The sequence below is a fragment of the Chenopodium quinoa genome, unplaced genomic scaffold (assembly GCF_001683475.1).
Source record: "Chenopodium quinoa cultivar QQ74 unplaced genomic scaffold, ASM168347v1, whole genome shotgun sequence".
Taxonomy (NCBI): domain Eukaryota; kingdom Viridiplantae; phylum Streptophyta; class Magnoliopsida; order Caryophyllales; family Amaranthaceae; genus Chenopodium; species Chenopodium quinoa.
The window spans coordinates 461,936-478,084 of NW_018743920.1; the positions used below are offsets into that span (position 1 = coordinate 461,936).

The 16,149-nt window shown below is 35.5% G+C and overlaps 1 protein-coding gene across 1 annotated transcript; it reads right to left on the reverse strand.

Moving 5' to 3' along the window:
* Window positions 1-98: 98 nt before the first annotated feature.
* On the reverse strand, window positions 99-5,515 carry LOC110687762. Its single transcript, XM_021864392.1, has 2 exons — window positions 4,725-5,515; window positions 99-1,784 (listed from the first exon to the last, which is right to left on the reverse strand). Exons 1-2 carry the CDS (start codon window positions 5,015-5,017, stop codon window positions 359-361), a joined length of 1,719 nt encoding a protein of 572 aa, XP_021720084.1. The 5' UTR covers window positions 5,018-5,515; the 3' UTR covers window positions 99-358.
* Between the last annotated feature and the right edge of the window lie 10,634 nt (window positions 5,516-16,149).

Below are 16,149 nucleotides of genomic sequence, written 5' to 3' on the forward strand. Positions count from 1 at the left end.
GATAAGATGTGACGAGAGCTGCATATAAAACATACAATGCTTTATGTAACATTTTGATTGGTGTCAAGCTGTCGATGGCTAATAGCTGCAATTCAATCTTAGGCATATGTAATTATGTATTACATGAAGAATGAGTAATTGATAGTGTACAGTGGAGCTACAACATTCCTTTCTAATATTTTTCTTATTATATAAGAGGTGCCTGTCTACAAGGGTGGTGACAACAAATTAGTTACAACTTACAGAGTAAGAAAATGGAACAATTGCAAGCGGCTTCACTTTTCATGTACCACAAAAGAAGAGTAATACCTTTATCGTATATCCTTTTATCTTCTACATTTCACAATCTGTAGGTACATCAAAAATTCCACCTAGGCGAAGAGTTTACTGCAGTTGGCCGAGGCCTGCTTGGCTGTGGCGGCGGTGGAGGGTGCTGCTGTTGCTGCTCGTTGTTCCGCTTCTTCATGATAGAAGAGACTGTAGGACTGAAATAGTCCATTGTCTTATGAGATGGAGCTCCTTGTGAGTAAGTCTTTCTCGGCTGCATAAAACTTCTCTGCTGTTCCAAGGATGATGTTCTTCGAGCCACAGGATTCCTGTGAACAGGACCCCACCTATTGTAGCTCACACAACTTTGGCTCCTCCCAACAGGCTGAAACTTCCCTTCCCTAGGGCTAGTATAATTTCTGCTTTCGGCAGTTTCTGCTGAATACAATGTCTCTCCATCACTACTCTCTGCATCTCTCACTCCTGAGACCCCAACTGGTGAACAGCTAGACTGCACCTCGCTCTGTGCATCACCCACTGATCCAGTTGAGCCAGTTTCCTCCATCACTGCAGCCTCTTTATATTTCATTTGGTTTTCCTCTTCTCTTTCCACTTTGTATGAACTTTGTAAAGGAGCTTCATTCACACAATTCTCACCTGAGCCTGGGAGAAGATCCTTTGAAGGTTGGGTTGGTGGGGCTTTAAATATTCTTGGAGGGAAGTTGATATCTAAGAGTTGGATTTGTGCAGTTTCGTTCTTCTTCACAGGATTTGCAGTGACCTTTGGTGATTCATAGATTTCTGGAGTTGGAATTCCCTGAAGGTGAGTGGTGCTACCATGTGGTTGCAAGACTACCTTTTCCTCCTCAACATTGTGTCCAGCAGCAGAACATCCTTGTCCAGACTGGTCTCTAGGTTTTGATACGGTATTTGATGATGATGTGGTTCCCTCAATTTCTTCAGTTGCCTTGAAAACTTGCCTCATAGTAAAAGAAGCACAAGAATGCTCACTCCTATGGCCTGCTGACATCAGCCTCATCAGTGGCAATTTTGGTTTGCTTAGGTCATCAAGGCTGCCTTCCCAGTGCTGATTTAGCCAGTCATAGATGATAGGCATCGGGATGCCAAATTGCATAGGAAGATCCTTCTTCCAAGATGCTGAAGAGGATGATGAAGTTGAAGAAGATTTGGTATTTGGTGAGGTGGCTAGCTTCATTGGATCACAGATCATGAATGCAAGGTTGCCTTGCGAATCAAAACCAGCAGATCCAGGGCTCCAAGTAAAGCCTTCAGTGGATAGTTTTATGAGATTATCTGTAGCTATAACCACTTTCCCTTCTCCCACGGACAGTTCTTTTTTCTCTGCGTGCCCAAGAAGATATACAATGTTGCCTAATTCAAGGTTTGGTTTAGAACAAACTTTAAAGTGAGGTTGCTGACCATGTGCAACTGAATCTCCTTCAATGGTATCTAAGCCCACGATAGTAAGATCAAGCACAGAACTGGTGATGAAAAACCTGAGAGCAGTTTTGGAGTTAGAAAAATAAAGGATCAGTTAATAGAATAGATGACAGTATCTTCTAGTCATAGACTCATAGTCTGAATCGTCAACCAACGGAGCAGACGAAAGTTAATAGAATAGATGACAGTATCTTCTAGTCATAGACTCATAGTTTGAATCATCAACCAACGGAGCAGATGAACTAATAAGGAAATCACCACGGATAAGATAATTAGGAAATCTTCAACATATTTTACATTACATTTATAATTTTAATTCCTAATACATCGTACTCACTTACCTAAAAACTAACAGTCAACTAGTCTCTCCAGCAATTTTCAATACCAATGTGCTTCGAAGCTTTAAAAAAAATAGCCTACATTTCACTGTTTCATATATCTCTCCTCGTCACGTAAGTCCTTAAATCTAATCATACTCTTTTAAAATCCAATAAATGGATAATCTATTAAATTTTCTTTTCCATTTATTCAGAAGCGGCTTCCAACAATTCATAAATCAAAATCCTTCTAAGAAAGTAACTTTGATTTTCTTCCAAGAGAGCAACAATCATGCTTTAGAATACAGATGAATACACTAGGTTATTTGAAAAAGAAATAGCCAAAAAACCATAACTTGAACCTGGATTTTATTCTCAGTCTAGTGTATATCTTTTATTTTCCAGTATCCTAAATAAGTAGTGTATTATGATCTATGAAATAAAGTTTGGTTAAATCATGCAAAACATCAAATTGAGGTGATGGGACATGTTAATATGAGGGAGTAGATTTCAATTCAAACAAGTTAACATACCATGTAATGTCCCTAAACCCATATATGGGTGTTTGGTTACTTGTTAATTAGCACAAGTAGTTTGGAGGTTAAAGAGTAATGACGGAAATAGATATGGGAGTGATATTAAGAAATTTACAAAGAGATTTTCGTCATTCTATATGGTTTGTTATGAAAAATATTGTGAATGTATAATGAGATTACTAAACAGCCTAATTAAATATTTTCCCTCCTTCAGATATGGCAGATTGGTCAATTAATATTTAGTTAGATTTCCTACTCTAATAACCCCGTCGCAATCAAAAGATAATAAGACATCTTAATCTCATCCCTGTGTGTGTGTGTGTGTGTGTGTGTGTGTGTTTCTTTTTAACCAAATCCCACCAACCAAACATGGGAATTGTCATTCTGGGATCCCATTTGCTATTCCCATCTCTCTATCTCGTTAAAAACATACAGCCCAGGTAAGAAATACCTGAACAGGAATCAAGCCTATATAACCACAAAGTCTTGAAATTCTCTCCCCAAAACCTTTAACCAGGATGATTATAAGGTCTGCTTATATACTGAAAAGGCACACTCCATCAATTGTTTGCAACTCAATCGACGTAAAGGAATGATACTAACAAGTCTACATTCAAAAACAACGAAGCCTTAATCCCAAAAATGCATACACCTAATAAGCTTTACAATAACATTGCTCGGAACCTCTACCATCAGGAAAAACATCAATAAATAGGATTTATAGAACCGATTGCATTCCAAGTATCACTCCAAGATTAGCAGAACAAGCCATAATTTCACCTACATTGTGGCCATGTGCATTCTTATATATCCAATTATATTAGATATGCTAAATCAAAAACTTCCAAGACTAGCTGAATCTCCAACATATCTTTTAATTTTCCATGCCAGGAAACTAGGAAAGCTTCTTGAGTTCCTCCATAGCTTTATCAACCCGAGTTATTCTATATCAACCTCAGCAAAGATCATAATTACATCATAAATAGCTCCACAAACACATCAATCCCAGACCATCTCCTTATATAACAGAATCGTCATAAGGTCATTTTTAACCTTTCCATCATGCTTTTTATGTCTTCAAAAACAATAAATTCCATAATCAATCTTCATTTTCAACAGCCAATTATCATACTAAAAATTGAATTCTAAACAGTCAATACAACTAAGATTCTCCTTTAACCTCTCCTTTCTACTGAGCTGGTCTAATGCAAACCTGCTATCTGCTCATTGGACTGGAATTCTCAATCCGTCTATTATACACCTGGTTTACCAACTAAATCCAGCCACTTACATGTCAAACATTGCCATCACAGTTTATCACATGCTCTAGCACTTACCTACTCACAATGTACAACCTGTCATGACTTATGACCAGCAAGGATTCTTAGGATCTGAAAAGTATGTCAGATTATTCTATATACAACAGATGGGCCCAAAGTAATAGAATATTTTCCCTTTCTTGATTTGACATCATAGTTTACCACATGATTACCATAGTTATCGTACACATCCGATATTCGAATGCTCCTAACACAATATCATACTTAATAGACGTAAAGGGTAACGAAAATGTAATTCGTAATAATCACAATTGACAAGTTTTCAAATTAAAGCACAAGCTCTACTACTGTAAATCATTGCTTCACAAAATGTGATCTCCATCAGTTACATCATCCTGAAACTCTAAATTTCAAATCACAAAGCACAAGATTCTTTTTTGAATTTTTAATTCATATTCAAACTTGAACAAAAGCAATCAATTATACAAATTATTATCTAAAAAAAAGTCTATAGTAACTCACAAACTTTGATAAGGTTAAAAAAAAGGATGGGGTCTACAAATTTGCAAATCAATTACCACACCAAACTATCTGCATTTTTTTTTACATTTACCTACAACTTTCACATTTTAACTGATAAATTCATCAAATTCCAATCAACAGTTATCATCAAATCATTTCTTCTCAATTAACACTCTAATGAACTAAATAGTGAATATAATCCTCAAATCTGGTAAATGTACAACCCAATTAAGAACAAAAAAATTACTGACACTACTAAATTGCATTCAAACAACAAACCCCAGAAAACTCCACATCAATTTCCCAAAAAAATCAAACAAAAAAATGATAAGAAGTTTCACCTGTGAGGCACAAGAGTGGCAGGAACACCATTTTGAAGCCGGATCTCAGCAGACTCAGCAGCATTAACAGAAGGAATGTTGGCATGTGTTGTCAGAAGAAGGTTCCGGTGAATCAAAAACCCAGTTCCAGAAGCTTCTCCGCCGCCACCGACGGAGCTTCCAGAGGCGGAAGAAGCGGAGGAAGCTGAAAGTTTCGCCATTGCTGAGCTTTTAGTAGTAAAAATGGCAGCTTTAAGTCTTTCAGACTTACCCCCACCATTGCAAAAACACCAGGATTCACTCAACACCCTCATTTTTAGCCAACTTTTCACCCAAAACTCAAAAATTGAAATGGGGTTTTTGAGATACAATGTGGGGTAGGCCTTCAAATTAAGGGTTAGATCCAAAGAATTTGGGACATTTTGAGAAATGGGTAGTTCGTCAAATTTTCTCTCTCATCCCCTTTTCAGCTCAAATTGGACTTACTGGGATTAAAATGGAAAGAGAAAAGAAGAAAATTAATTTAAGGAAATATTCAGAATAAAGGCAGCAGAATAATGGAATATTAGGGAATGTTTACAGTAGATAAAAATTGAAACTTTATTTTAAGTTTTCTGAAATTCATGGGCAAAAAATGAAAGGAAGACTGAAGAAAGGAGAAAGGGGATTGTGAGTTTTGACCTTGATTAGGATTTGGATAGTGAAGGGTACCGACGTGAGTATTGAAGAGTGAGACGTGCTATGAACTAAACTGAATTTTACATCGTTTTCTTTTCTTGTCACAAATAATTAAGATGTGTAGTGATGAACAATTGAAGATAGAGTTTGAAATATTAGTACATCAAGGACTTTTGAATTTTTATATACTTCTTTCGTTCTTTTTTTATTGCATTATAGGGGTTTTGGAGATAAAATTTGGTAGTTGAAAAAAGTAAGAGAAAAGAACGTAAAATTACAAAATTGTCCATGTAATGTAAAGATAAAATAAAAAATAGGTGTGAAGAAGTAAGGGTATGTTGGGTATTTGTAGTGTGAACATAGATATTTTTTGTCCTAAAATAAAAGTGATGCAATATTTGTGAAAGTTGCTTAAAAGACAAGTAATGCGATATTAAAGTAATTATTATATTTCGATTTAAAGTAAAATAGGAATAAACAAAAGTTTGTGTCAAAAAGTGATAATACAAAGGAGTACAATTCTAAATAGCTAAATGTTTAGTATGTTTGGATTTTGAAGATAGATAGAGTTTGACTTTGAGTGGAATAGGAATAAAAATCGATTGCACAAGTATTTGAAGAATAATTGGTAGTAGGAATGTAGGATGGTAATAACAATCTTGTTAGTGGTACAAAATAAGTTTGAATTATTTCAAATCTTATACGTAGTATATGAGATTGAAAGTTTGACCTTGTTTTTTGTCATTTTGACTAACTGAATTTGCTCCATTAAAAATAAAAAATACAAAGCAATTCTATATTTGTATTACTTGTAATATATACTAGTAAATTATACAATATGGTCAAAGTAATGTAAATAAATAGTATCAAAAGTCAATATAGTGTAATTATTTTAAAACAGGGAAATTAAACAATTACTCCGTATTAACTAGTGGTTCAATATCATTTGTTTTACGATCTTACTCAACTCTCTCTAATTCTATATATCCACTAAACTAAAAAGAACCAAATTCGAACCTTTGTCATTTTAGTTTGACAATTATTCTTTATCATTGAAGACATTGATTAGAAACATTTGAAAACCTTTTCAATTCTTCAAAAAAGCTCTTCATACAATGGAGAAGCATGCATGCTAAATAAAGATAGCAACCCTGCCTTTGTTGGTACTTGGTAGAAGAGAAATGCTTGGGATGTTTAAGAATAGAATTGAATTCCAAACTAGTATAATCACTATAATATGAAGTACGTATAAATATATATTCATTGAAATTCCTATAATCTTTATTCATTTCTCCTTCCTTTTTACAAATGTCATATGTATTTAAGTATTTTGAATGATTTTTAAAAATTCTCCTCCTTATTGTTTGTGTGAGTGACAACTCAATGAGCAGAAAAGTTAATTCTTACTACACTTTTTTTTATCTTATTACGTGACCATCTAACCAACATAATAAACCCAGTATAAAAGTTGCTTCGTTGTTTCACATGTATTTATTGACTACACTCTTGAGAATTTACAATGAGAATGTAAGCTAACTATGACAATTTTTAGCTCCAAAGGAAGCCACTAGGGGAGCTAATAGATGTACACTTGATGTACAATAGAATCTATACATCGATTAGCTGAAAGGAATATATTTGACGCCTTTATTTTTGTGGTCCCTTTACATTTTGATCTATAGTTAAAATATGATTTACGAAAATTTTAAACTAAAATTTCAAATGTAATTTAACTTCCAACTGTCCAATTAATGACTCTACAATTCCTAAATATTATCCATCTTCAGATTGTGATACCTCAGAATGAGTTCGTATTGACGGAATGAGACTAGAATACGTTATCTCCCCCATAAATTACAATCTTCCAAGAGTACAGAATGTCATAGAAGAGTTACTTCAAAAAATTTCAATGAATATAAAGGAATCAATGTCGACTCGTGTGAGTTTTGATGTCGGTGCTCATTGTGAATTTGTGATATTGTACAGGAGTATAATCTTATATACTTGGTGGTATAAGTATAAAACATGTGCAACAAATTGCTCCGTCAACTCGGCCAACAAAACAAGAATATTAACTTCTGGGTTACACTTGCAATAATTATAATCAATAATTACCAATGATCTGTGGACCCTTGTATTAAAAGTCCATTTGATATGGTAGTTAGGTACACTAGTAGAAAAAGGGAAATGTGCACCGGTTGGTCCGGTTCAAAACTAGCTTTTTGCACCGGTTTTGAACCGGTTTAGATTTGAGGAATGCGAATAAGTGAGATTATTCGCACCGGTTCGGTTTAAAATCGGTGCGCTTAATGCCCCAAAAAAATAAAATATAAAATAAAATTGCATTTTTTTCACTTAAATTGATATATAAACACTAACATATATATAAAGTTACATATTTTCATTAAATAAGGCTGTAATATTACAATTTTCGTCCAATAAAATAAAATACAAGGTTACACACAAATAAAATAAAATAAAATAAAATTCTGTATATGGGAAAGTTTCATCTAAATTACCCTTAGACTTCACCAAATCCACTTACACACAAAGAGCAACAGCAGCAGCACAACAGCACAAAAGCAGCAGCAAAGAATTGCATAGTAGCAGAACAACATTGTCACCCTCCATTCCTTCCATCCTCCATTATCACCCTCCATTCCTTCTTTTGTGACAACTTAACGATTTGAACAAGAAGCTGAAAACAGCTCAAACTAGAGATAATGACTCTAAAGAAAAAGGCTGCATTATTATGGATGAACTCTAGCATAGCAAAAGTACCAGCAGCAGCTCTAGCAGAGCAAAAGTAGCAGCAATAGCTCTAGTAGAGCAAAAGTAGCAGCTTTAGCAGAGCAAAAGTAGCAGCTCTAGCACAGCAAAAGTAGTAGCATCAGGGGTGCACTTTAGGTAGCAGCAGAGAAGCTAGGCAGAAGGTTCAAGTCATTCAATAAAGGCAAAAACACGACTCAGAAAATCAAATCCAAAACCCATAATTTAAGCTCAGAATGCAAGGTATAGTAATAATGAAAGATGCCCAAAATTTAGAATGGTTGAATGTACATGCCTTTATTATTAACAAAGCATCAAAGCCCTCCAAATTACAATAAGGTTCCCCATATATACTATAAATGACAACTAAATAAATTATCAAAACTTAATTTCTGATTCTTTCGATGTAAACCATTAATTTACTTTGAGCCTAAATCAACAAGTTTGTATAATAATATTTCAATCATAACCTCAAAACTGAAATACCTCTAAAGCAACAAGTACTCTTGCCAGATAAATGCAACCAATAAAAATGCAACCCCAGCACTAAGTTCAACAACCCTAATGAATTACATACCCAAAGCAAAATGAATAAAAGTTATTAGCCAAATCACAAGTACTACATCAAGACCTTAAACTTTTGATCAAAGATATGATCAACTGTCTTTCCAGTTTACAGAGCAATGACAAAATTAGTAATAAACAAACAAAAGAACACCAATCAAGTGTGAAACAGGAAATAAAAAGCATACCCAGACCAAATTACTTCAAAACAACCACCCAAAGCACACCTTGTAATTTTTAAATCAACAGTTCAATACCATTCATCAAATACTTCATAAATCTCACCCCTTCTAAATTTCACAAAGCAACCTATTTCATTTGCTAAATAAAAAATACTCACAATACTAATCATCGAATTTTACAAAAAAATCCCACATTACTAATCAATCTTTTTCACAACAATAAATAAATCAACAACAAAAATAACACAAACCCAATTCAAAAGAATAAACCATCGGCCCTAATCTTGTCGATGGCTTCAGCAAGAATACTCCCAACAAAGTAATCATTTCCAGAAGATATTGAAGCCACAGCTGCAGGCAACAAGTATAAATTAATATAAAAACATAGGCTTAAAGCCACACCTGCCCCCAATCTCGGCAGAGCAAAAGCAGCAGCTCCAGCAGAGCAAAAGTAGCAGCAGCAGGGGTTCACTATTGGTAGCAACAGGAAAGCAGGGCAGCAGGTTCAAGTCATTCGATAAACGCAAAAACACAGCTCAGAAAATCAATCCAAAACCCAAAATTTAAATTCGAGCTATACTAGCAAGAAACTCAACAATTGTGGCACAATAAGGCAATATAAGAAGATAAACTAGAAACAAAATATAATGAAGTAATCCACCATCCACTACCAAATGAGATTTAAATTGCATATTCAATCTAAAGAAACCCAAAACTGATCAAAATATACCCATACCACAATCAAGAAATCAATCAAAATATAGCCAAACAAATATTTACCCAAAAAATCAAATTAAATGACAACCAATACAATATTCACAATACATCCACAAATCAAACTAATGAAATTTCAAGTATCAAATACTCTATATACTCACAACTCAAATACTTCGGGTACCCATAATTCAAATACATGGGCAGCCTCCACACCAACGCACAATCACACCACGCATCTCAGCAGCTCCAATTCACAAGCAAGTGCGTTGCAGCCCCCATAATCATATGAATTTACATCCAAAATTATTAACAAAATCACATTGGATACTACTATACTCACAAAACCATTACAAACAAAATAAGGCACCAAATCCGCACAACAAAGCATTCAAACATTTATCATTCAGTCACTTGCATAGCATACAATTCAATAATGCGTACTGACAAAGAATCAATCACATAAACCCTAGAAATTGAATTTTAAGAAGAATCAAAGAAAATTTATAATTTAAGTACTTATAATTTGAATCGAAGTTAAATTCGCACACTTCAATATAAAATCTTAAAAATTAAATAGAAACAAGAATTAAACATCAAGGAGTACCTCATTTCAATTGAGCCTCGATGATTCGTATCAAGTAGTAGCTCACCATTTAATCGCAATCCTCTACAAAGTAGCACACAAATAATCAATAAATCGGCAAAAATTGAAATTTAAACATCAAGTTACAGAACATGAAAAGGAAAATCAGAATAATTGTGAAATTTCACAAAAACTGAATGTAAAAGGAGATAAATTGCATAAATTGAATGAATATTGTTTCAGAAAACCCTAGCCATCGATGGTGTTGCTTGCGGCGCAGTGATGGAGAAGGAGATTGAAGGAGAGAGAAAAGGAAAGGGAAAGCGGCGGTGGCTGAGGGATCTGGACGGCGATGACTTCGATATTTGGCCGGCTATGGCTTCGATTGCATGTGACTGCGAGTTTGAGGAGAGAGAAGGCAAGAGAGAGCATCCATTATTGTAGATTCAGGAAATAGACGGCGGCGGCGATGATGGTTGTCCTTAGCTTAAATTGACCGCGATTTCCGAAGGAGAGCAACAATGGTTGTTGAGAATGAGAACCAGAGATGAGAGAAAGAGGCAGATGAGAGAGAACCAAAGATCGAGGAAAGAGAAAGAAAGAAGAGGGGCGAGATTTATTTTTTTTACATTAACATTCGAACCGGTGCGATTAACTCAAGTTCGCACCGGTTTGATGAACCGGTGCAATTACTCTTTCATTAACTCCCGCCTTGTTTTTTTCGCACTGGTTCTTAATAACCGGTGTTTATCTCTCGGTGCTCATTTATGTTTTTCTACTAGTGGAATATCTTTATGATATCTCTACATATCTTGTTAGTTACCTAATATGATTAGTACTCTCAATGTAACCCCATAAATATTGATCAGTGGAAATCACTCTAATAAAGGAGATTTAGATTATCTGACAAGGTATTAGAGCTTAGGTGAGATCTTGGGATCATATACAAAAATTTCCACCCTGCCGGTGGGTTAGATAATTAAACCCACCGGCGGGATATCACAATATTTTAATGCTTCCGCAAACTCGCAAATATAAATTCTTTTTTTTTTCCTTTCTCAAAGTTTTTTTAGAATTTGTATGTGGATCATACTATCCACTCAATGTTGTACCATAATTTCCACAATCTCCCAACGTGGCCTTATAGACTTCCGTCTTGTCTATTGTGGATTTGCGTGACATTATTATTTGTTCTCTTAGATTTAATGGTGTTCTCTAATTTGGCCACACAACACTAAAATTAATTTCAAGAGATGGACCTTCTTCTAACCGTGTGCAGCAGCCCTTTGGCGTGCCACAACAGTCCAACAACAACATTGTCAGCCCAAGGGATCATAAACGCATCGGTACAACACCCTTGTTTTCTTTTCTTCAATGGTGATTTCTTACAGCAGTGTCTTCTCCTCGATGATGGTTGATACCTTCTTTTTCTGCATATCTGCAACAGCCTGCGCCCGGCTCTTCTCCTCAAGCCTAGCAGCGCTCTTTTCTCCTCTACATAGATTGTGGTTGTTGCTTCTTCTCATCATCACCGACACATTATTGCTACCGTTTCTTTTGATCATGGGTTACCATAATATCCTTCTCCGTTCAAAGCAGGATTTAGATCCAGTCTAAGTATCCGATTTTCTCCTGCTCCAACTGCGGGGGTGTGATAGAGAATATCCGTAGAATTTTTTCCTCCTAGGTTTAGGATATATTTTGTATAATAATATCTTTATGATATCTCTACATATCTTGTTAGTTACCTAATATGATTAGGACTCTCAATGTAACCCTATAAATATTGATCAATGGAAATCACTCTAATAAAGGAGTTTTAGATTATCTGACACCTAGTGTTTGTGTTTATCAAAGTTATACCCTTATTTATTAGTAAAGTTTATAAGATAGGAATTTCCATTTGAGAGTAATCATATAATCAGCACATAAAAATAAAATTCTAGCTAGTATTTATTATCTACTATTCAACTATATAATGTGATTCCAAATATATATAAAGAGAGAAAATCCAGATAACAGAGATAATAAGCCTTCTCTTACTTGGACGGTGTAGGGAATTTTTCAAACATCAACTTTGAGCCCCACTGTGATCATGCTTTTATGCATGATGGCGTCCAAAGGGAAGGAAGCTAGAGAAAGAAGAGTTGCCAACAAGTTTCACGGGTGTGAAGGTTACACCCCATTCACGATCACGGAGATCGCTAACTCCATAGTGGTTCGGAACCATGACTAGTTATTCGGGGATGATGGTACAAATCCAACCTAAAATAGATTGAACCCGCACTAAATCGGCCTCTACTTAATTCTTATGATATTCATGTGCGCTTTCCGATCAACATACATACTTCAAATTAGCCCTAAACGTGTTTAATCTACGTTGGTTGATTATTAATGCACAAATAAATCTATTATTGGTGATCACTTGAATTAAAACCATATTAAGCCTAAAACAAATTATTAATTATCTTATTAGGCGTGATTTCAAGTACAAATTCACTTTAAACCTGCAAGAAGGGGCGTGATCAAGCAATAACAATCAATCACGAATAATCAAGCAACATATGATTAATTGACACAACAATCATCATCATTATAAAAATCATCAAAACATGATTAATTAGCAAGATCCTAGGCATGATACTAAACGGATTAGTAACAAACCCTAGCGTGTCATTAATAATAAAGATCAAAGTTTTAACCTAAACATGATACTAGAAACCAACATGATATTAGAAATATTAAGAACACCCTAAACATGATACTAGGAATCAAAATCAACATCCTAACATGATACTAGAAATCATAAAGACATCCTAACATGATACTAGGAATTAAAATAATATTCTAAGCATGATTTCTATATCAAAAGAATAAATAAGTAATCGAATTACTTACTTTGATGCTCCGTATCCCTTTCTATCAAAACAATACACACATTAGTAACTTCAAGAAAGATTAAACAAATAAACCAAATAAATCAAATAAGAATTGAAATATAAATTTGGGACCAAACCCTCAAAACTATCAACCTTTCACGTCGAGGTCGAAGGCAGCTTCGAGATTGACTTAGAGTATTCAAGGCTCGTGAAGGAGGTATGATGTTTAATCGAAGAGAGTGTCAAGGATGTGTTTAGGCTAGGCTAAGAAATCAAGAAAGAAGAGAGAGAGAAAGTATTAGAGAGGGGATTAGATGATGATTGTTGGTGATCAAGCTTGTTGATGATTGAAAACGGGGTGAAACGACCTCTATTTATAAGGAAAAAAGAGGGTCGAAGGATCAGAAAAGAGTCAGAAATCAAATCAAAGTAAAACAGGCTCCATCGCGGTGCAACAGCCTTGTCGCGGCGCGATGATCCTGCAATTTTGCTGTTTTTGTTTTTATCATAACTTTTGATCCAGAAATCAAAATATGATAAATAATATATTGTCGAAAAGTTCTGGAAGTCTAATTTCCAACCCAATTAGAATCAGATTGATATATTTTGTAGAATAAAAGTTATGATTGAAATAGCAGAACAGTGTCAGGTTTGGATAGAGTTTGGTATTCCATTCATATCTTTTTCGTTATAGCTCAGAATTGGGATTATGATATATCATTGGAAAGATAATTTTAAGGGCTATCCAACCATCCAAGATTTGGACAAAAATTATGAGGCACAAAAATAATATCTGAATGTATTTGAATTTGAATAAAACAAGGACTTTCAAAAACAGGAGTTTTATTCAATTTCAAACTCTTCGATCTTTATATTTCGGAAAGGATAGATTAGAACCTTCTAGAGACTTCTAGAAGTTCCTAATGAATCCTAATTGGTTTAGGAATGAGATTAAGGTATTGGACCTTCCACATGATCATTGGGTCGTATTAAGGTGGACCTTGGTCCAGTTTGGGCTCGATTTAGTATTTTGGCAATAACTTATTCGTTAGAAGTCGGATTTGGACTTATAATATATCATCGGAAAGCTCTTTCAAATTCCATCCAACTACACAATAAATGGACCAATATCATGGACCAAAAAAAAATCTGATTTGGACGTTTTATAAAGAGGACACGAAATGGATGATTTTCAAAAGACACAAAATGAATGATTTTGATTTAAAACATTTTAGGAAAGGTTAGAAATATGGTCAAGGCTAAAGGAACTTCACGAGACTTTTTAACTCTTCACCTAACTCGATAATCAAAGACATAAAAGGTACTCATCATTGGGTTTAGTTTTTTGGAAGGCACAATCAAGTGTTTACAGACGGTTATTGGATTAGCATTTCCATGTGGATTTTTTGGGTATGTATATCAACACCTACCTCCAATGGAATAGGACACTTTATTAAATTCTTCTCCTTCTTTTTTATATTTGTCTAGGCCCATCCATTTCATATTATCTTAATTCTTAATAACATTTTCTCACTTAATACTTTTGTGCTATTTGGACTTCTTTTTAATAAGTGATGATGCTTTAAGGATAGTGATAATGAGACCTAATAGGTAATTGTATGGCAACTCGGCAAGGTTGATAGTTTAATTTGATAATTCGATGGGTGTTCAAGTTTGATTTAGGGATAGTATAATGTATTGTATGTTTAGAAATCAACACACGATAACTATATTATGATTGATGGATTAATTAAACTTGTATTAAATTGCAGTGTGGCAGTAACCTAACAGTGGTAGGTTTACTACTATCTTCAGCGACAAAAGTTGCTGCTGTATCAAACCTATACCCGGCCATTATATTTATATTTGTCCTCATATTCAGGTACGAATGCGTCATTCTTTGATTTCTCACTAAACACTATTTATAAATAGCTACTCATAGTATCTAAAGTGCTCATAACCTTTTTTTTTTTTTTTTTTTTTTTTAATTTATAAATATCAGTTTTTTAAGGCCAAGTTAGAAAATAACATCTGCTAAAGACCCCGATTTTGATAATAACACCTGTTGAAAAAAAAGTTTTATTATAACACCTACAAAAATACCAAAATTTTGGTTTCACCACCCACTAACGGACTTTTGGATGGAAATCGTTAGTGGGGCCCGCCATGTACACGTGTTACTGTGTATTGGTTTAAAAAAAAAGAAAATTAAAAAAAAAAAAAAACCTAACCCCCTAACCCAGCCAGCCCCACCACCGGCACCACCTGCCCAGCCACCGGCATCCCCTGCCCTCACATAATCCGGCTAAACCAGCCCCAGCCCAACCCTATCGCCGGCATCCCACCACCTGCCCAGCCCCTCACCTGAAACCACCCTCTTTCTCCTCCTGCCAGAAACCGACCCCCTCCCCTAGCCTCACCAAGAACCCAACCTCAGCCACCGCACTTAAAAGCTATCACCATCTGCGACCATCAATTCCCAACTGCAGCTGCAACAGTCGCTCCCCTATAGCGCCACCAACACTTCAACCACCGTCAACAACCGCTAACTGCACCAATCGAAATTGGCAGCCCCACAAATCGCAGCAACAAGCATAATTAATTCAGCCCAATTCGCAAACCCTTGATAATCTAACGAACCATCAATTCCCTACTGCGGCTGCGGTTTTGTTTTGATAATCTAACGGCCACGATTTTATGGTGATGATGGATTAACGGTGAATATTGATGGTGATGATGATCGTTGAAGCAGCCAAGCCGAATCGAAAAAGGAAGCAGCCAAGCCTGTGGTGTTTTCGACGAAGGGGGATGGGGTTGCGGTGGTTTCGAGGGAAGAGGGGTGAAAATGAGGTGGTGGGATGCCGAAGGTAGGGCTGGGCTGGGGCTGGTTTCGCCAGATTATGTGAGGGCAGGGGATGCTGGCGGCTGGGCAGGTGGTGCCGGTGGTGGGGCTGGCTGGGTTAGGGGGTTAGGGTTTTTTTTTTTTTAATTTTTTTTTTTAAAACCAATACACAGCTAACACGTGTACATGACGGGCCCCACTAACGGTTTCCATCCAAAAGTCCGTTAGTGGG

What these genes read in the sequence shown, in the direction of transcription:
- LOC110687762 (XM_021864392.1), bottom strand. Translation starts at nt 5,017, where the DNA reads ATGAGGGTGTTGAGTGAATCCTGGTGTTTTTGCAATGGTGGGGGTAAG. An exon ending in GCCACTCTTGTGCCTCACAG is followed by an intron (nt 1,785 to 4,724) that starts GTGAAACTTCTT and finishes AACTGCTCTCAG; the next exon opens with GTTTTTCATCACCAGTTCTG.